Source organism: Gopherus evgoodei, chromosome 1, assembly GCF_007399415.2.
Source record: "Gopherus evgoodei ecotype Sinaloan lineage chromosome 1, rGopEvg1_v1.p, whole genome shotgun sequence".
NCBI classification, from domain to species: domain Eukaryota; kingdom Metazoa; phylum Chordata; order Testudines; family Testudinidae; genus Gopherus; species Gopherus evgoodei.
In genome coordinates, this window is record NC_044322.1 from 100,265,354 (window position 1) to 100,288,122 (window position 22,769).

At 42.4% G+C, this 22,769-nt stretch overlaps 1 protein-coding gene across 1 annotated transcript in view; it reads left to right on the forward strand.

Moving 5' to 3' along the window:
• ITGBL1 (integrin subunit beta like 1) overlaps positions 1–21,415 on the forward strand; it is a 236,091-nt gene extending 214,676 nt beyond the window's left edge. The window contains exons 9-11 of the mRNA XM_030568086.1: positions 11,368–11,514; positions 18,454–18,567; positions 20,104–21,415. Coding sequence (XP_030423946.1) covers positions 11,368–11,514; positions 18,454–18,567; positions 20,104–20,195 — 353 coding nt within the window. The 3' untranslated portion in view covers positions 20,196–21,415. The remainder of the gene's footprint in view (positions 1–11,367; positions 11,515–18,453; positions 18,568–20,103) is intronic.
• Positions 21,416–22,769: the final 1,354 nt, after the last annotated feature.

Here is a 22,769-nt window from a genome sequence, read left to right on the forward strand (position 1 = left end):
CACATTTAGCTCAATCTGCTTATACTTATTTATTTTTCTTTGATCTTATTCCTTGCCTGAGAATGAAGAGTCTCTGGCTCATGTCTGATCATTTCTGGAATCAGAGACCTGACATGTCCTAGAAAGGGCAGGGTAGCACTTAATTTCAGCAGAGGGATCTATAGGGTCCTGGGAACCAGCAATACACCAGTGAAAGGCTGGAAGGAGATGGCAAAGTGGGGATCTGCCACAGCTGTCTTCTTGGCCATGACTTAATAGTAGGAGTAGAAATTGCAAGTCAAACATAGCTGGATGCACTGTCAGAGCTCTTCTACTCTCTTGAAACAAACAAGTTTTTCTGGAGTATAAATGAAGGGTATACCTTTTCTAACAGAGGAATTATGGGACTTTTCTGGCTATTCAAACTCCTAGGATTTTTTCGGCAATTCACTGGATTTGAAACCTGAGAGTACTGACTAGTTAGTTAGAGCATCACAAATTTCTTGTGAGGATGTAGCCTAATCATTTCTCAACGGTATGATGTTGGGGAAAGGAGTTGATTGAGCTAAAAGAGAATTATTCAGTTTATTATTTTGAGTTAATATTTACATTCGTCATTTTTTGGACTATCCAAATTCTATCTAAAACATTTTTTAGCCAGTAATGGGGTTTCCTATAGCCATACTTCTAATATTTTTAAAGTATAAGTAGGTTTAAGAAGGAAGGGGAAAAAACAGCTGATCCTGACATTATGTAGGAAGTTACTATTGAAATTCAACATTTCCCTTTGTTTTGTCCTTCTATCTTGCAATGCGCTGGCCAGGGCCGGCGCTAGCATTTAGGCGACCTAGGCAATGGCCTAGGGCGCCAGAATTTTTTGGGGGGCGCTATTTTGCCGGGAGGGCGGCACGCGGGTCCAGTGGACCTACCGCAGTCATGCCGGCGGACAGTTCGCTGCTGGAAAGGCTCTGGCAGAGCTGCCGCAGTCGTTTTGGCGGACGGTGCGCTGGTCTAAAGGCTCCGGCGGACCTACCGCAGTCATGCCGGCGGCAGGTCCACTGGAGCCTTTAGACCAGCGGACCACCCGCCAGCATCACTGCGGCAGCTCCACCAGAGCCTTTCCAGCAGCGCACCGTCCGCCGGCATGACTGCGGTAGGTCCATCTGACCCGCGGGGGGCGGCAAAATGGCCATCCGCCTAGGGCGTCAGAAACCCTGGCGCCGCTCCTGGTGCTGGCTAATGGTTTACATGCAGTTCCTTCTGCTGGATCGATCATCAGATATGCTCAAGTGTCTGCTATCAGGAGTTCAAATGGTCGGGGGCTGTATTTTTGGAGCAGACAGACCAGAGCTCTGTCACTACTTCCTGTTTTAAGGGCTTGTCTAAACATAAAACACTTTAACTATACTGGAACATTTAGAGCAGAGCAACACCCTTAGGCAGGATGCAGTTATCCTGGTATGAGTTTATATCAGTATAGCTTAGTCCTGTATGGGAAGGGACTAAACTATGCTAGCATAAGGCACCGATATACTGATATAGCTACATCCACGCTAGGGCTGTATAGCTGTACCTATTGTGATTAAATAACAAACAAAATACCCTGTCTGAAATAATTATACTGGCACAACAACTGTATGTAGGCCAGACCTAAGTTTGTATGGTAACAACTGAATTCTTGGATTCATTAGTCTTTTCCTTGTTCCCCTCTATTTTCTTTACAGGCCCTCAGCCTAAGTGTTAATGAACCAGTAAAATATACTATTATTGCCCTATTATTTGTATCCTAATTATAGTCAAACGTTGACTGAAGAATTTATATTAATTTTTAAATAATATAAATTATATTAATTGAGTATAGTTAATTTATATTAATATTAGAATAATACATATTAATGAAATATTTTAATGAGACATACAAATGTGTCTTTACCGTAATGGGCACAGTTTTGTGTTCACCTACTCTGGCTTGATTTTATAGAAGAAAGTCTCTGCAGAAACTCTATGCATAGCCCACAGCCCATTAGCTGATGAGCTCTATTATTGCCCTCCGCCTTCAAAAGTGCTAGGAAAGGTTGAACTTTTTTGATTCTGGTGCTAATGAAGCCATAGGATAACTTGTTTGGAAAATTGTGAATGAAAGTGACCTCTTGGACAGACTGGCTGTGTGGTTTCAAAAAAATAAACAGCAGCTAAAATGTGATTGTGATAAGAATTGCAAAACTACAAAATTAATTGATTCATTACTGTCTCCTTTTTGAGATGTGGCAGAGAGGTGTCCATTGTAGACCCACCTATCTCTCTGTGAGCTGAGTTAACAGAATATTTAAATGAAGAATTTAGAGGACCATGCTGTTTCTCTGCTCAGAGGCTGTAGTCACCCATTGCCTCAAAGGCAGAGATTCTTTAGCAATACAATAACTTATACTGGGAACTCTCTTGTGTTGTAAATGATTTTGAGTGACAACCATATGTCTTCACTGCAGAGTTAACTGGCATTGTCTATACTTGAGTTACAGCTCAACCACACGGTGAAATAATACTATTCAAGCTGCTGTGTCCCCACTGGCACTGTACTCACTTGTGTATGGGTATGTCTTCCCTGCAGAGTTAACCTGGATGATTGGTATCCTGGTCTAAATACCCAGTGAGCCTAAGCTGGATGTGAACAGCCACACTGAAATTCCCTATCCAAATTACTGCATCCTCACTGCTGCTGCACTCTCTCATTGGGGTCGCTATGGCTTCTGGGGGAATATCCCAGGGATTTCTGTGCTGTAGTAAGCAGAGACACTCTGATTCCTTTCTAGAGAATTGTGGGAAAACTTGTCAGTTCTTGGCATATGGGAGGAATTGTGGGAAGGCACTGGGGGACTAGCAGAATTCTCTATTCCTGGGAGAATTCTGCACCAAAAAATTGAAAATTCTGTGCATAATATTTTAAAATTCTGCATATTTTACTTGTCAAAATAACCCAATATAATCATGTTCCCACTGACAGCCTCAGGTGGCTGGGGCTCCCACTGACAGTGGGAGCTCTGGCTACCCAGGGCTGACAGTGGATGGAAATACTGGGGGCAAATCAGGAATTCTGGAGGGAAAAATAAAATTCGGTGGGAAACTTTAATTCTGTGCAAATTCTGCATTGTGCAATGGAGCAGAATTCCAGGAGGAGTAATTCTCATTGCAGTGTGTTCAAGTTGCCAGCTTGAGTGAAAATAGAAACCAGGCTCCCAGCTGGGCCAGATAGCTTTAGATGAAAGTACCACTAAACTCAGAGTAGAGGGTTTTGTGTGAGGATGGGATGGGCATTAGGGGCAACACCCTACGAAGAACCTATACTATCTTTGCAGTGAAGACATTTGTGCTAAGATTTTAGGGGCGGGGCACATCCCATGGTTCCTTGTGCTGCAGTAAACCAAGCTGCTCTATGAATTATGGGAGAACTTGTCTGTCTTTTCTGGGCACGTAGGGGAACTGTGGTACAGGATTGGAGGACTCGCAGTATTGTGGCAGCACTGTGGCAGCAGCATGTTATCAGCAAACACATTTTAGCCAACTCAAGTTTAAAGCACCATAATGCTCTAGTTGAGGGGTTTTGTGTATGGACTGGACACGAGTTAGAGGCAACACTTAAATTATGACTCAAGTTAACTTTGCAGTGAAGACAAGCCCATAGTCATGGTAAAGAATGCAGTGTGTTTGCAGAGGAGTTACAGATCAGTTGGGAGAGTTTTGAAACAAAGCATTTGGCTAAGAAGTTGGATCTGGATGTTCTGCTGAAGTCCTGAAAGTTCTGTACTGCAGTTGTTCTGCTCTTGACCTCTAATATCACTGTTCTGTAATTTACATCCTTGTAAATAAAATAGTGGAACTTAGTCTATCTTGTGTCTGTGCCAACCCATATATCTGCCAGTCACAATATCACCTGTCCCGACCATCAGTCATGGCAATATTGGTGCATTCTGAAGGCAGTGTTTAGATTTGTGTAGCCAATCTATGGAGAAGACTACAGAACTCTCTAAGGAAAATACTTGGAGTCTAACACCAACTCCCAAACATAATTTTTACTATTAGGAGTGATAGGGTGCTGACACCCTGAATCCCAAAGGTGTTGCTGGGCAGAACAAACTCAATACCGTAATTTATCAGCTGCAGGCATATGTTAATATTGTCATATTATGCTATGTTTGTTCATTAGGCAATACATGTTGCAGATGTTGTTTTCATTTAAAGCCATGGGTTCACTCCCACTCCCTCCTCTCCAGAAAATCCCAACGTTGGCTTCCTCCATTTTGTTCCCATCCCACTGATTGCCTCTGCGGACTCCACAGATTTCATTCACTACAAATGTTTCTTTACATTCACAGCTCCACTCTCTTGTATGAAGTATATTGAGACCAGGCTAACAGAGAAAATTGCTTATTTGTCACTTTTAATTGCCTTCTTCAAGCCTTTCCCCTTCCTATGGCCTCCTCCTTCTCTTTCCAGGATCTTCCCAAATTCTTCAAGATCATCCCAGGCCACTGTGGCCTCCCTCCTCCCCATTCTCAGCACCTTTTTCTTTATTCAGCTGTCACTTACTCTGAGATTTCATTTTCTCTCTGTCTAATCTCCCTACCTGTGCCCTTGTCCCCATCTCCTCCAAGCTGTCAACCTCTCTGGTCCCTTCGTCTCTCACTCCCCCTCCTTTTTAGCCTCCCCTACTCTAAGTACAAGAATGCCTTCATTTTCCTCAGCCTCAAAAAGCCAACTCTTGACCCCAGCTGTCTCTCCACCAGCTCCTTCCTCCCCTGCTTTAAACTCATGTAATGAACCATTTACAACTGATGCCCCTCCTCCTCATTCATCCTCCAGACTGGCTTCCACCTCCTTCACTCCACTGAAACTGCTAACCCCTAAAGATTCAAGTAACTTCTTCCAGGCCATGTCTCAGAGAACTTACTCCATTTGTATCCATCTTGCCCTCTCCACTGCCATTTATCACTTCACTCTCCTTGACATCATATCCTCCATTGACACTTTGTTGGACTGTTTTTTTCCCTTGGTTCTTTTACTATTTCACTGATCTCTTTTGATGAATTCTAGTCCCCAACAGTCCCACTCTGGAGGATCATTTAGAGCTGTACCCTCAATCTCATTCTCTTCACTCTCTGTACCATGTCCCTAAGTAACCTTATGCACTCACAAAATGTCAGCCATCATCTTTGTGTTGACAACTCACAAACTGTTCTTTTCTCTCTTGGCTTGTTCCTCCTCTGTCTGATCTTGCATCTCCATCAGTTTCACAGACAGTTGTTGTTGGAATGTCTTGCTGAGCTCCTTAGCCCTTTCCTCTTCCTCTTCTCTCCATTGCTCTGTTGACCTAGGCAATACCATAAGCTTGGCAATCACTGTCAGGAGACATGTGATATTGTGGAAAGAATAATCATAGAGCTCCAGCTGCAGAGAATGAAAAGCTAGACCCTGTGACTGAACAGAATCTGTTAAAGTGAGAGCTGAGTGCTTCTGTGCATGAGGAAGGGAGACTCTGGTATTTCAAGATTAGATACTTGCTGAAATGAGCAATGTGAATGACAATCTAAGTGATTTAAATTAACAATTGTCACTAGTGTTCTCTGACCAGCAGAGATTGATTAATAGCTTGCTTTCCAGACCAGCTGCCCATGTGCCGGTAGATAGACATAAGGGGAAGGATGTAATAAATGAGGGTACAAGTGAATGAGACCCTATTACTATGTTTCTGCATAATTAAAATGAGACACTCACTTAAAATTCAGCTGTCCATCACAGTACCAGGAATAGAGCCATGATGCCTTCATTCAGACAGAAGTTGTAATAGGACCTGTCATGGATTCTGCAGCACTCTTTTATTAGATACAGACTCTCATTCTAGGGTCTATGCTCTGGCACAAAGGTGCAGCATGCTGGTCCCAGAAGAGGCTGACTAATGACAACTTTCCTGAGATATGTAAGCTGCATTCTAGGACCAGTTCTCTAATGTTCGGGTCCTGTCTGAGGATGGAGGTATCCTGGATCATGACTGGCTCGCCAGTTGCAGCAGAACTCTGGTGCTCTTCTGCCCCTATTACTTATGATATTTTTTTCCACTTGCAGCTGCAGCATGATCAGCATTGGCTGGCCCACATGGGTAGCTTGATTATTATCTTGTACTTCATGTTGTCTTTCAGGGCTGGGGGCACGCCGTGTTTATTAATAATAACAACAATAAGGCAGTATATGATGAGACAGTATTCCTAACTCCAGTCATTGCCTCATTGTTCTTCATAAGGGACCATGACTGGCTCCACTCTGAGCTTTTCTTACAGATGTCTCAGCAAATCAACTTCTGGAAGAAGCATCTAAAAGCCCTCCTGGCTTCTCTTTATACTGCCAACTGGTACAACATGAGCTGTCTTGGACATCCTCACAACCTGGTGAAAAACGTGGTTGAGCGCCCACGTCATCTGTGCCATTGGTGATGGCATGGATCAGATGGAATAGACAACTCAAAGCAGTGCCTCTACACCTGAGAATCGAGCTGGACACAATATATCGGCACTGTATCGCCAGCCCTCACCAAGGCTATGTACCCCCATAATGCTATTTGAGTGATGCTCAGCAGTCTGTACTTCAAATAGGGCATTGCTTATGGTAATATGGCATTTAGGTTTGAGTCAAGAGGGACCACTGGCCTCCCATTTTGGAGCTGCCCTTTCCCTTAACTCCTAGGAGCAACCTAGTTCTCTGGTTACCCCAACACTGGTAGCATTAACAACAATAGACCAACTCGTGGACTATCTAAAACAGCAGAATACATTGATAGGCCTGGTCTTTTCAACCACCCAAATTCCTTTGATGGAATCTCAGTTGTTTGCAGTAATCATGGGACATCAAAGTAATGTTTTGACATGGAAGGTGGTAAGCACCAGTAGTGAAACGGATGTTCCAGCATGTCATATCCTTTATCCATATCTCATATGTCAGTTGGTTTCTCTGATGCAGCTAGAACTGGTCTCAGCACTTATGATTTTGGTGTAACCTGCACTGGAGGAGGCAATGCAGCCAGTGTCAAGATGTGGTCCAGCACTGCAGACTATCCTTTGAAATGCTAGGAGGCTCTTGGGCACAAGGGTTTCCCACTCCGCAGTGCTAATAACTCCCATTGGGAACTTCTTGTATTTCATGAATAAATATGAGCTTAAACTGTGGATTCTCTCCCCAGATAATAAGAAGAGATTTTAAAAAAACCCATCAACTTAACAGTAGGTGTATGGAGACCTCCAGAACTTGTGTAACTATCCTGTGATGTCAGCTGCTGTATGCCAAAGGATACCTTTTTGGGGAAAAAGACAGAGGCTAGTGTTATGAAAGCCAATGTGATGAGTAGCATCCCCTGTGTTCTCACTGCTGCACCAAGATAGCATTGTGCTTTCTCCACCGCTAATGATTAGCATGTGGCAATCTAGAAGCAGCTACAAATGGTGAAGTAAACTTCTTAAGAAAGAGACCTTTCCACTTCAGGATCCTGTCCAGTATGTAGAAGGCAGAGAATGGTCACAGCAGCAAAATTATTGCACAAGTTCTATTAAAAAAATAACAACAAAAATCTTTCTAACTAAACCAAAAGTTAGAATACTTTTAATTGGATTTGTGCAGTAATTCTGCAGATGTGGTCATTCTCTGCCTTCTTTAAACCACAGAGAGGGCATGGGGCTCAGTGTGAATTACACATTTGCCCACTTGTGCTTGCAGGAGTACAAGTATTTGCACCTCCAAAAATAATTTTCCAGTATGCAAGTTCTATGCAATGTATTGAACAGTTAGTTCTTCAATATTTGAAATATTTTAAAAATTTAATCCATGTCTTACTAAAGAAAACCAAAGTAAAAGAGGCCAAATACCCTTGGCCACAATGAGAAAATGGAGAAAATCATAATATGTTTATACCCATATCCTTATGCAATCTAAACCCTAGCAGTATATGGGAAAGTACAGCTGGCTGCCACCCTCATCCTTCTATGGTATGTAACACAAAGCTCATCGTTACTCAACTTAAACAGTCCTGTGACATTTTAGCTTCCATTTTATTATGTATGGTTTACCAATATGTAGTGCTTTATATACATGTTAAATGTATATAGACAAATTGATATTTGTGAAGGCGTGTGCAGAGACAGACATGCGTACCCACCATACCATGAAGCATGTAGATATTGACTATTTAATGTTGAACACTTATTAGGATCCAAAATGAAGATATAATCAATGAATGGTCTGGTAGTTGTTACATCACTAGACTTCAAAAATAGATCTTGAGTCTCTTCATGTCTGTGAATAAGAACAGCTCAGAAACATCAATTAATAAAGTAGCTGGTTATCACTAAAGCGCTGAGGAATTCCATTTTACCAGGTTTGTATCTCCTTTGGGTCTGCCTCCCATGCTTCTTCAAGATTTATTATATTAAGCTGCATCATTGCCTTGGGAGCTGAGCCCAAATTAGCAGGATAAATGTATTGGTATGTTCCTCTTTTTCCCACAGACCCACATTGTGCCAGAATGGTCCTCAAGCTAGTTGCCCTCTGCCCAGCCCACCAACGCAATCAGCCCTAACCCTTTCCTTTTCATCACCTCTTCCCTTATAATAGTTGTTATAATAATTGCTTACAGTGTACACAGTCCCTCTTCAAAGAACTGCAAATGTATAAGTTAAGGAATTCCCTTTTCTACTATGGCAAGGCAGTGAAGGCTAGAAATGTGAATAAATTCAGTATAATGTACTAAGCTTTCAGCTTTGTGGCATTTCTTGCTTCTTTACATATTTTCCATTTCTTTTGTCCTTTGTCATCATCCATCTGCTTTCAGGTTTTCCCATTTGTTGCTCTCTTTCCCTTTCTGCCGTATGCTCTCAGTTTTCTATTCAACTGTCTGTCTCTCTCTCTTCCTCCTCCGCCCTGAACAAATCACGCTTCCCAGTTTTGCTTTTCCCTTTCTTTCATTCTTCTTGCAATCTAGGCTCTTGCTTTCGTACATGTTCCAGTGTATTTCCCACACTCACTTGTCCTCCTTTTATTGACCAGCCCTCATTTTCCATCCGTTCATTGTCTGTCCCCGTTTCCTCCCTATTTTGTTTCCCTAGTCCCTCTTCTCCTGCCTTTTATCCTAAGAACATAAGAACATAAGAACAGCCGTACTCGGTCAGACCAAAGATCCATCTAGCCCAGTATCTTGTCTACCGACAGTGGCCAATGCCAGGTGCCCCAGAGGGAGTGAACCTAACAGGCAATGATCAAGTGATCTCTCTCTCTCCTGCCATCCATCTCCATCCTCTGACAAACAGAGGCTAGGGACACCATTCCTTAACCATCCTGTCTAATAGCCATTTATGGACTTAACCACCATGAATTAATCCAGTTCCCTTTTAAACGCTGTTATAGTCCTAGCCTTCACAACTTCCTCAGGTAAGGAGTTCCACAAGTTGACTGTGCGCTGCGTGAAGAAGAACTTCCTTTTATTTGTTTTAAACCTGCTGCCTATTAATTTCATTTGATGACCCCTAGTTCTTGTATTATGGGAATAAATAAATAACGTTTCCTTATCCACTTTTTCCACATCACTCATGATTTTATATACCTCTATCATATCCCCCCTTAGTCTCCTCTTTCCAAGCTGAAGAGTCCTAGCCTTTTAAATCTTTCCTCACATGGGACCCTCTCCAAACCCCTAATCATTTTAGTTGTTCTTTTCTGAACCTTTTCTAGTGCCAGTATATCTTTTTTGAGATGAGGAGACCACATCTGAATGCAGTATTCAAGATGTGGGCATACCATCGATTTATATAAGGGCAATAATATATTCTCAGTCTTATTCTCTATCCCCTTTTTAATGATTCTTAACATCCTGTTTGCTTTTTTGACCGCCTCTGCACACTGCGTGGACATCTTCAGAGAACTATCCACGATGACTCCAAGATCTTTTTCCTGACTCGTTGTAGCTAAATTAGCCCCCATCATATTGTATGTGTAGTTGGGGTTATTTTTTCCAATATGCATTACTTTACATTTATCCACATTAAATTTCATTTGCCATTTTGTTGCTCAATCACTTAGTTTTGTGAGATCTTTTTGAAGTTCTTCAGAGTCTGCTTTGGTCTTAACTATCCTGAGCAGTTTAGTATCATCTGCAAACTTTGCCACCTCACTGTTTACCCCTTTGTCCAGATCATTTATGAATAAATTGAATAGGATTGGTCCTAGGACTGACCCTTGGGGAACACCACTAGTTACCCCTCTCCATTCTGAGAATTTACTATTAATTCCTATCCTAATTCTTTCTTCTGTTCCTCTCCTTCTCTTCTCCTGTATCCTTTGTACTGCCATTTAATCAGTTGCCTCCAAGATACATATCCTGAGGGATCACTAGTGGATTCATGTTCTCCCTAGCACCCTCTTCTGCATGCCATCTGCCCTTAGGATGCCTTGCCTTAACTCTCGCATTCAGGCCCCAGCCAAGCCTGTGAAAGGAAGCCCTGGTGATCTCTTGCCATTTGCTCCTCAGCTTTGCTATAACAAGACAGCATGAGGTGTCTTGCAATAGCACAAGTAGCAGCTGTTAGACTTTGCACTGGGATGCCTGTCACTAGTAGGGGTGGTAGTGATGGGACTAGTGTGAGTTAACAGCTGGGAATAGGACTGGGGACAAGACTGTGCCCATTGTTTTTCAAAAGTTTGGGAAGAGACAAAAAATATTCCCAAGGTCTGTCCCCAAACTCCAGATTTCTAGCCTTCCTCACCTACCTCCTCTTCCTGACCAGCTACCATACTACTCACTCTCTCCTAAGCAGGCAATCACATAGTTATCTGCCTCACCACCTTCTCAGTTCCCACCCTTCCCCCTGTGATGACTCCCTGCTGGCCTTACCAGTTGATCCAGATGATTTTGCTAAATGTCCATCCCATTTTTTGTTGATGCTGTACTGTGCTGTGGCATATGGATCATCCTAGCACACAGAGAGGGAGACAGCTTTGTGGTATGTCCAGTGTGCTAGCTGGTATGATGGGAAGGGAGCCACAGGAAGTGGAGGAGGGCAAGGGCCTTTGCAAGAGAGAAGAGCTGGGGATGGGGAGTTGAACGGCCAAAGCCCAGCCATTCTTTACATTACCGGCACACCTTGCTTAGCACAAGGCCAGGATAGCCAAAAATGGTAATACTTCCTGTCTCGTAGGCATGCTGCACCAGTACATTCTGACCCAGAATGAGCCCTGCCTGGGGGTTCAATTAGGCAATTCCATGCTGAGCTGCCTGAAAGGATCAGTGTTTTCCTCAGCTAGAAATGTAGGTAATTTCTCCTGTCTGTGTAACATGTTGCTCCCCTGCTGTTATTACAGGCCACGGCCTCTGTTCTTGCGGTCGATGTGTTTGCGAGGATGGATGGTTTGGACAGTTGTGTCAACATCCAAGAAAGTGCAACATGACAGAAGATGAGAGCAAAAGCTTTTGTGAATCAGCCAATGGCGTAGTGTGCTCGGGAAAGGGTAAGCAATACATGGGTAGCTGAGCTACCCTGCATCACTGTTCTGGAAATTGAAAATGTATGGATGTGGGTTGTTGTTTGGTAACACTTTCTTCCAAAGTCATCCATTGTTAGAGGGCTTTTATAACTGGCTTCATAATGCATCTAACCTTGTTATCACACCCACTGTGTCAAACACCCACTACATGCACATGCATTTAGCTGCTTTGATCTCCAGTGCCATTTGCTAACAGCATGGGATTTCACAGAGCTGTTTATTTGTCTGTCTGTCTTGGGTAGTTGTAGTCTATGAACTCAACTATGCTATTTTACTGAGTACTGCTGAGTGACAGGGGCTGCCTGTAGCACTGCGGTGATAATAAAAGAAAGCAGAGCCCCTTAGGTAGCACTTGGGGTACATGTTGAGCAGCAGCATTTGCTATTCCTGTCCAAAAGCCACCCTCAGGGCTTTCTCCGCAGCCCATGCAAGGGGGAAGCAATGCCTCGGCACTGCCCACAATATCCCTAAGACATTCTCCTCTTTAAAAACTTTTTAAAACATATTATCTGCTCAATTGTGTTTTTTTTTTACGTCTCCAGCTGGAAGTCCTGGCTGCCTTCATAGGCCTCCAGCTGTACAGGTTTGGCATAGAGAGAGAAATAATTATTAGATGCTTCTGAAATATAACTAAACTAAGCTCTTTCAGGGTATTCTCTCCCAGGCTAGAAACAAACGATTTCACTGGAAAGAGGATTTCTGGCTTGCCATGGTGTAAACCTTCTACTTAAAAATCTCTCGGCTAGCAAGCAGGGGGAGGTAGGGGGCTGAACCAACCTGGTGCAAGCTACAGCAGCCACCACCAATTTATGCCAACTGGAATGGTCTCCTGGGGACAATGCTGCTGGCCCTGGATTGCTGGAGTGCAGTACTTTCTGACCTCACCTACTCCTTTCATGCCTACTTCTCCTGTAGCCTCCCCAGTGTGGACAGGGAGCAGGAGCAGCTGGTGTAAAGCTGGCTGCAGGGTTCCTTTGCATCGGGCAACTCCCTAGTTGCCTCTTCTTGGGAATTTTTAGTTAGTGCAAAAGGAATGTAACAAGAGCTAAAGAGCTGGCCCTCTCTTTTTATGTAACAACGGGTCGGAATTCTGTTCTTGGTTATTGTACTGGGCTCCCCTCACTGATAGGGTGCCTCCTGGCTGCTCTGAGGACTAGCTCCTCCCCTTTCTGTTGCGTCTTCATGCACCCTGCTGCCCCCTCTCTCTCTGTGACTCAGGGAGCTCTCTCTTTGTGGCTTGGTCCTCTGGCCAGCTTGCTGTGCATTTTCCCCTTCCACGGGTTATCAAAATCTCTCTGTCCAAAATGGCAGTCTTCTCCCCCACTGTCCTAATGGTGCCCAGGGCCGATGCAACCCATTAGGCGACCTAGGCGGTCACCTAGGGCGCTAGCATTTTGAGTGTGGCATTTTGGGTCCTTCGACTGCGACTGCGGTGGCCGGACCTTCGGCCGCCCCAGTCATTGTTGGCATTTAGGCGGAGGGACCTGGGGCAGTGGAGGCGCGGGGAGGACTGCCTGAGCAAGTAAGGGGGAGGCATGGCATGCAGGGGAACTTCTCCCCACCCCAGCTCACCTCTGCTCTGCCACCTCCCCTGAGCACGCCACCCTGCTCTGCTTCTCTCCCTCCCAGGCTTGTGGCGCCAAACATCTGATTGGCACCGCAAGCCTGGAAGGCAGAAGAAGTGGTGCGGCGATGGCGTGCTTGAGGAGGCGGAGCAGAGGTGAGCGGGGGCAGGGAGCTGCCGCATAGCTCCCCGGGCTGAGGGGATCTGCTGTGGGGGGAAGGGAAGCTCAGGGTGGACAGGGGGTTGGGAGCTGCCATGGGGGGCACCTTAGTGCGGAGAGCTGCCACAGGGCTCGGTGTGTGTGTGTGTGTGTGTGTGTGTGTGTGTGTGTGTGTGTGGTGCAAATTTTGCCTAGGGCGTGAAACATCCTTGCACCCACCCTGATGGTGCCACTTCCCCAGTGTGTTCCTGGACACACCTTCTACTCTAGTTTCCAGCTCAGGAACTGTCCAATTAGCAGTCAATGTCTGGAACATCCCAATTTGCTGCTATTTCTCACAGCCATTTCCTACTCCACTTCTCTCAGGCTTTCGCTCCACCACCTTCTGAGTAAACTCTGCCTTCAGGGCTGGATCCATGGAGGTATCTACTCTCCCCTGGGTTTCCCTCCTTTCCACTGTAGCACCCAGGGCGTGGCTGCAGATGCCCTCACTGCAGTCCTGCTCTGCTGCCAACTTCTCAGCTTTATACTAGCTGTGCCTGTTCCTTCTCAGCAGGGCTCCATCACTCTGGGGTTACTTAAGACTACCTAATTCCCCTCAATTGAGGCCTATTCCTGCAATTGGCCCATTCCTAAGCTAGTGTGGGATGAACACCCCATCACACTTATACTGTTTATTTCCCCTGCAACAGGCCCAATACTGCAGAAAATGAGGAAATTCCACCCATAGGCAAAATGCTGAAGGAGGAAATGACACAATTTCACCATTGTTTTGATCAAACAGGGCTGTCTTTACCTTGAAATGTGTACAGGAGAGCAATGATCTTTTGGATTTACTCCATTTTAACCAAAGACTAAAATTCTTCTCTGCACAGATGTGGTCTCAGAGTGATTGTTATTGTAAATAGTTAAAGGTGAACCGAACTGATTAAAACAAGCCAGCAAGTGATTTACAATCCTAAATAAGTGTAAACAAATTTTTTTTGTAATTTTAAAGGCAAAATAGTTGAACAGCTATTCCTCATTGTAAAGCTGTGATTCCCAAGGCCCATCTCCTGCTCTGAGAACACCTTACCCAGACCACATGGTCTGACCTTGCAGCTTGAACTTGTTACTGTGGGGCCACATCTTCACATCTTGCCAAGCTGCATTTGGCACAGAACCAGGGGATGGAAAGACAAGATGGTATAAAGCCACTTTGACCACTCTGATGCTGGGGCTAGCCAGGTATCTGTCTGGTCTCCCATGTAAGTTGGAGCAGCCTGAAGGTAAGTTATACCCAACTGGCTATGGCCAAAATTTTCAAATCTGATTGCCTAAACTAGGGCTTTTGAATTGCATTTAGGCAACATTGGTGAAATATTTTTTTCAAGAGCAGTTTTGATTTAAGAGTACAACTCCCATTGACAGTTAGATTGAACTATGTCTACACATAAAATTTATACCACTTTAGCTATACTGGTATAGTTAAAACAGGACAATCCTGCTAGTGTGGATGTAGTCATATCTTTATAAGGATGCTTATACTGGTGTAGTTTATTCCTTTACGGGATGGGGAATAACTAAACTGGTACTGCCAGTAAAACTGTGTCCACATTTGGTGGTGTAACTATATCAGTAAAAATACAATCAAAATAAAGTCACCCACCACCCCCAGTGGAAATAATTCTACTAGTAGGTAAAGCTTTTGAGTACAAACCAGGGCATAGGCACTTCTGAAAATCTCCCCCTGGATGCCTAAACATAGATTTGAGACCTTAACCTTAGGCATACAGGCTTGTAAAAACTGTCTGTGAATGGCAGGGTGCAGAAGGCCTAACTTAAGACCCAACGTTGAGCCAGGTCCCTACATACCCCAGGGCTGTTGTTTGTGAAATAACTGGCTTGTCAATAGTCCATGCACCAGTGAGTACCTAGCTCCACGGCTATTAAATCTTTGCAGGAATTATGGCCAAGATTTTTCAAAAGTGACAACTGATTTGTGGGTGCCTCAATGTTTGGATGTCAACTTGCGATTCTAGTTTTCATAGAGTAACTGCTTAGTGTTGTCAGAGGTGTAGTCAGATGCTACCGGTGTGGTGCTCTGCTCTCCCCTTGTTGGTATCACTCGGCTGCGTGCGTGTGTTCCCTCTGTGTGCTGCTCCAGCTCTGCAGATAGCTGACGCAGCAGACCCGAAGAGAACCCCCAATGACCACACAGTCTAGTAAGGTACGAAGGCACGTCAGCCAGGTTCATTGCCGTATGGACACAATAGTAGTTCCCTGTAGGTTTCTTAGCCTAATTCAGGGCATACTATGAATATGTACCCACGGTCAATGGACTCGGCTCAGTTAGTGGCGGGACTTTCCACTGCCCCCCCGGTCGGACAAAGACACCGCCCCAGAGATGCATTCTTATACACAGGTACAAACAAGTTACACATCACTCCTGACGTATTGAGGTACAACCTCTCTACGTAGCAAGGTACAACCCCTCTACGTAGTAAGGTGCCGCCTCTCACCTTGTACATGTTGGTTTGAACAAAACAACTCTATCCATCGTATTACCCTTTTGCCCCTGTCATTGGGATGGGTCAGTCTGTTCCTCATTATCTGTGTGGAATGTGCAAGTATGTGAATGTTCTGATCTCTAGTGTTCAGTACCTTTTAGGTACGTATCTTCTTGCAGCATCAGCCCTTTCCTTGCCAGCGTCTGTGAGCAGGGCCCGCCTCTGGCTCACAGCTTCACTTTGCTTTATGTTAGCAAAGTCTTGGCCATTATTTTAGTTCAGGCCTCATACCAGACCTCTGATACCAAGGTTTATATTTTAGGGCCTCCTCTTACTACACTCATTACTTTTTGAAAATGAGGCCCCTTTTACATAAATCAAGTGTATGATAGACACCAAGAGTTACTAGTCACTTTTTAAAATCTTGGCTTACTGCCTGTAGTAAATATTCTCCCAGTGAAAACAAGCACCCACCATGCTGCTGCTGCTTCAGTAATAGCTGGAGGGCAGCAGATTGTTGCTGTGACTATGCTGGACTCAGGTTAGTCAGTGAGACAAAAAGGATCTGTCCAGAATAACAAGAAAACTACCCTAACTAATTAGACTATTTTTAATTAAAGTGAGGAGGCTCCCAAGGCAGGAAAGAGATTTTGTAACATACTGATACATTATGGAATCTGATTTTTTTTTGAGTTCCTTTTACATGTTACATTTATTGTATCATCTACAAAATACCTTTCATAAACCTTAGGTAGCTGGGCATTACAATACTCTGCTTTCTTCTTAATGTTTCTCGCTAAAATTCACATCCTGTTTGGCTCTTCTTGGTATCAGCATGTGTAGCTGTTGGTGCTTTGTAGCTGATTTGGACATAGAAACACCTGGCTTAAATCAATCTCAAATATATAATGAAATATAAGATTGGCCAGAACAGTGATCTTGAAATTCTCTTACTGTATTTGCTTTTTTCCATTGCCTTTTCATGCACTGAATATTTTACCCTTGAAAGGAAAGTTAGTATTTCCCTATTTGCATAGCTTAATGGGCAGCATGTTAATAAACAACAGAGAAATGCATGCTAAAGCAGGGGCGGGCAAACTTTTTGGCTGGAGGGCTGCATGCGGTTTCCGAAATTGTATGGAGGGCCGGTTAGGGAAGACTGTGCCTCTCCAAACAGCCAGACATGGCCCGGCCCCTGCCCCTATCTGACCCCCCACCCTTGCTTCTCGCCCCCTGATGCCCGCCCCCAGAACTCCTGCCCCATCCAACCCTGCCCCTGTTCCCTGTCTCCTGACAGCCCCCAGTACCCCTCCCGCTGACTGCTCCTCACCACTCCATACAACCTCCTCTCTCTTTCCTGACTGCCTCCCCAGGACCCCCGCCCCCATTCAACCCTCCTGTTCCCTACCCTCTGACCACCCTGATCCCTATCCACACCCCCGCCCCCGACCACCACCCCAAACTCCCCTGCTCTCTATCCAACTCCCCCCCTGCCCCCTTACTGCACTGCTTGGAGCACCGGTGGCTGGTGGCGCTACAGCTGGACTGCCCTGCTCCAGGAGGGTCCCGCAGGGCGGATGTGGCCTGCTGGCCATAGTTTGCCCACCTCTTTGCTAAAGTCTCTGTTCCCAAGTATAAGTTCTTTATTTGTATATTACAATATGTTATAGTTTAAGACAACTTATCCCTAAAATAATGCAGTAAATTAACACTGCTCAACCTACAATAAATCTGTGAATGTTACATTTTTAAAGAGGGTCAGTACCTGTGCTACTTTGATGTTTTTAATGAATAGAAATGGATTCAATTGATAAATAGTACAGGGTTTGTTGTGGAGATTTTTCTGGAGAATGTTCAATTGATTGACACAGCTCAAAATTTAAAGGAAAATTTCCACTTTGAGTTTTGACTGTGGGCCTAAGTGGAAGCCCTTTGAATTTAATGGAAAGATGCAAAATGTTGTGGGCTTTAGATCAGGCCCGGCATAGAGTTCTCTGAATTAAATATCGTTGTCTAAGTTATATTGTACATTCTCTGGGGCTGGATTATCATGTGTTTCTCTGTTTTGTAGAGCACTGGACCCATTGATGGCTCCCTACTGTAATAAAGGAAAGCCTCTTGAAAAGTGGGATAGAGTGGGATTTTACAAAAGTGTCCGAATGACTTAGGAGCATATCCTATTGAAAGTCAATGTACCCTGTACTCCTAAGGCACTTAGGCTTTTTGAAAATCCAACTCATAGCGATCCAAAACAAACGGAGAGAAAAGGCCAGAGAGCAGCAACGTGCTATGTGTATGTGCCTTAAACACTAGGGCCATATTTCATCCCGATGCAATTTTATTGACTTCAATAAGGTTGGACCAGGCATGATTTTGGCTCATCTAGCCACAAAGCAGAACAGCTCCTGGGAAGAGTAGCCTTGATTGTGGTGCTCTGGGACAAAAGTGAAACCTCTAAATTTGAGTCCTGAATAAATAAAAGAAGCAAAATCAAGGCATTACATAGAACACTCCTTCATACTCAGGCTGACCTCTAAAGGATCATTCTATTCAATAAGCTTTTAGCTTGATGATCTTCTTTTAGACAGTGGCTTGTTAGATGGCAATTGTGCATGTGTCTGAGATGTTATAGCCCAGGCTGAAAAGTGCTGGTGCCCTATGATTGCAAGTAATCATCTTTGTGATTTCAGGTTCCTGTCACTGTGGAAAGTGCATCTGTTCCCCCCAGGAATGGTACATTTCAGGGGAATTTTGTGAATGTGATGACAGAGACTGCGACAAACATGATGGGCTCATTTGCACAGGTGCAGTAGTGACTAATCCTTAATTGCTCTGAGAAGCAGACTGTGCATAAATGCAAATTGAAGGTAGACAAAACCCAGCAAGTTCTCTTTGTCCACTGATGGAAAGGAGAGCACTTTCCTATTATTAAAAGCACTTTAAGAGAGTGTTGCTTTATGTTGTGATGAATAATCAATTTAACACTTTGCAAGAAAAATTGAAATCCAAAGCATGAATAGCAATAATTAAATCACTTGTGAAATTCATCCAAAAAGTAAAATGCTTTTGTCTACCACCTGTTCCTATACGGAAATGAACATGTATGAGAAGGTAGCGATACAGTGGTTTCTGTTGCTATCACCATCTCTACTTCATTTTCTATGATGAATGTATGTAATTAATTTAGAAACCATTTAGTTTAATAATCCTTGGTAATGCAACAGGAGCAGGTGCTTATATTATGATGAGGGGAATACTCATGTTTTTTTCACAGACTTCCCTGGCATCAAGACAACTCTCACTGGGATGCTGAGATGCTTGACAGTCTTTTTTATGACATGTTGGATGCTGACGAAAGTCTTTTGCACCTAGCTCAGGGTTTAGATGGCAGATGCAAAGGGAAATGGGTAGACTGCCAACACTTGCTTTTAACAGAGACGGGAGAAAAATCTAGTGACAAGCAGGAACATGTGATCTGTTTGATTAACTTCCTATGTGTTCTGTAATGAAAATTGTAGAGGACAATCTCTGCATCTTTCCATCTAGAAAAATATTTGCTTAGCAATGTTCTTCTATTAGCTGATGGATACAGAGGTGGCAGAAGACAGATCTATGTGTCTGCTGAAACAAAGAATAGGAGGAAGGGTATCAGAGCATGAAAGATGGAGTCAGGAGTTTCGGGTTCTATTTACATATCTGCAACTGATTACTTGGCTGACTAAATTTCCAAAAGCATTCACTGTATTTGAGTGCCCAACTTGAGATGCCTGGGCTTGATTTTCCAACACTCCACTTTGAGTTTGTTGCCCGCATGTGATGGAGGGGTTTGAAAATATTGATCTTAACGTTTCTGTACCTCAGTTTCTCCATCTGCAAAATGGGGATAATACTCTGTCACAGAGAGATTTCATGAGACTATTTTTTGTCAAACACTTTGAGCTCCTCAGCTGAAAAAGGTGCTTTTCAATTTCAAAGGTTTATTCATAATACTATTCTCTTTGCAACAGTTTAACTTTAGTTAAAATAGTTCTAATTTCTCCTTACATCTTGAAGTACAGTGGGAACACTAAGACAGCATAGAAACAGCTTGGGTCCAAACCACAATGGCATAATTACCATATTTATTATTCTGCTGATGGCATTGCTGTAAAGATGCCACTAATTGTTTGAAAACGTAGGGTTTTGGTGGCTGTTTAATCAAATGTAAAGTGCTCTCTTAACAAAAAATATGTAAAGGGAAAATAACAATGTTTTATTATGGCTTGTTTCTTCCCATAACAACACAGTTCAATGCAGTACATTTCAATTATGGTAATTATCCCCTGTTTATTTTGTTCTAGGCAATGGTGTATGTAGCTGTGGAAACTGTGAATGCTGGGAAGGATGGAATGGGAATGCTTGTGAAATCTGGCTTGGGACAGAATACCCTTAATCAGAACATGGAGCATCAAGGACTGCAGGGTTTGGTTTGGTTTTTAGGCTGCTAGAACAATTAAATGCAAAGCAAACCACATAGAATAACCACCAGAAATATTCAAATAGACCAATGTAATAATCAACTGCAGGTCTACTCCTGCTCCTATTCAATTCATTTGCAACACTCACATTGACTTCAGTGGGACTGGAATTGGCCTTAAAAGTCTTAAGGTTGAATTCCTGGCTTCACTGAAGTGACACAAGAAAGCGTTATTGCATAGGTTAGCTTGTTGCCAAATCTCGACACCATTACATAATGAAATGGCATTCATATAAAAGCATGGAGCTGGCTGGATATTTGTCAAAAAAATTATCTGATGCCATTTCTGATGTCTGTCAAATATATTATTATTTGGCTGTGTTTTTTCCTTCCAATTCTGATTATTTTCCAGCTCCAATAACAAGCGAAACTGTAAATTAATTATTTTAATTTTTGTCGGAGATCTGCAGTTGTATAACTGAGATCGAAATACCTAAACAACCCCAGAGAGTAGGTCAATGACCCAAGTTATAAAACCAGACCCCATTTGTAGAACAGAGCAATTAAAAAAAAAATCTTAATTTCTGCGGTTACAATATCATTAAGCTGGTTATCTAGTCTTCATACTACATTCTCAAATACATAACCTGTAGGGTAAGAATTTTTTTTAAAAATCCAGATAAATGAGTTGCTATATTTAATAAATATCTTATAACTTGTATGTACTTTAATCATAGTGTTATGTATGTACACTTACCTAGTCATCTTAAAAAGAAAAGCACATAAAAAAGTATTAGATAACTTTTAGGATGCCAATTCTGTATGCTATTAGAACTCACTGTTTTGGAACAGATATTCATTGAATCTTACTTCTTTTATAGAAGCTGGGAGTCTGACCGTCAACTGAATTAGAATATCAGGTACATTGTATAGCACATTGCTGTCAATGAAAGATGTTCAGATGATGGAAACAAAATAATTTAATTGCAGATTTCAAACAGTAAATACAAACAGTGCAGTGGTATGAACAAAATTTTTATTTCTTATCAATGGTGAAATGCTGCTCAGTGTGAAATTCACATTGAATTATGAAAAATGCACAACTACATTGGGACTTCCCTAAGTTATTTACATTTGAATCCCGCCCCCCCCCCCCCGTAGGTTTGGCAGCCCTTTAATTCTTCAGAGCAAAAAAATACGTATATTTTCTTTTCAAAAGTGATTACATATTGTGAAAACTCATTAAATCACAAAAAATATCAAATTTTGATATTGTTATGTTGTGATTTAGGTGTCAAGTCTCAGGCTCTTAGTTTGATACAAGACTAAGAAATAAAGAACCTGTGTATCAACTGAAAAAAGGTATTTCCATTATTACACTAGAAATTCCTTTTCTTATAGAAAGGACATTGATTATTTAAATTGGAAAATACAACAGTACAGAACATGTAACAGTTATAGCGTGAAAACTTCAAGTGCGCTTATTGAAAAGTTTTGAACAATCATTTCCCCTCCATTTAGCTTGCTCTTGCTCTGACCTCATTTTCTTTAAATGTGTAGTTTTAAACATAAATATGTAGCTTTTCAAAGCCCATGTTATCAGGGAGACATAATCCAGTCACCTCTAAATGTCTGTGCATAACTTATTAATGGGAGTTCTGCACATTCACAGAGACAACTATACCCAATAGCTGCTACTGTCTCTCTTTAGATAACCAAAATATCAGAGTTCTAAAATGTATTGATAATGCATAAATCAACTTTGAAGCAAAACAAGTTTTGAAATCACATCTTATATTTTATGGTTGTAACCGTTAAAATTGTGCAGAGATTAGGTATTTCAATGTGTCATTTTAACATTTGCCAATGCTAGTCTTTGACTGGTGAACACAAGCTTGTTGGTTTTATTTATATATAAATTAACACAGACCTGAAGTCTCTTATAGTAATAAATGTCTTACAGATGTGGATACTTCAGAGTCAATGAAAGATAAAAGGAAATCAAGCTTCATTATGTCTCGCATTTATGTACAGTACTTTGTATAGCTAACAAAGTAGAAAATCAATGTTGTTTAGATTGAATAGATACTTGGTATCATTTGAACAAACTAGCAAACAAAGAAATAAATACTGTATCTTACCTATGATATTTCAGGCAGCCACATTCCTAGACTGGAAAATGATTCTCTGTAAGGCCATAAATTGCCAGATAGCTGCGTGTCATGTAATATTTTATTTTACTTTGTGATTTGTTTGTTTTCCTTTTAAGTTTGTAAACTAAAAGCATAGAAGTGATTCGAATTTCTAGTAAGACAAACTTTTAAACATTTCCACAACAGGTTTGTTTTTTAATTTTCTGCTACTGGGGTGGATTAATATAGGATTAAAAAAAAAGTTTTAAAATTCTCTGACAAAGTTAGGGCCTGGGATTAAGTAAAATATAAATTATCAAAGCAAAACTGTGCTATAAACCATATAGTATTTACTAAGGCTGATCAAAATGTAATGGATATCTATTTTCTTTTCCATTTTTTGTTGTGTGTGTGTGTG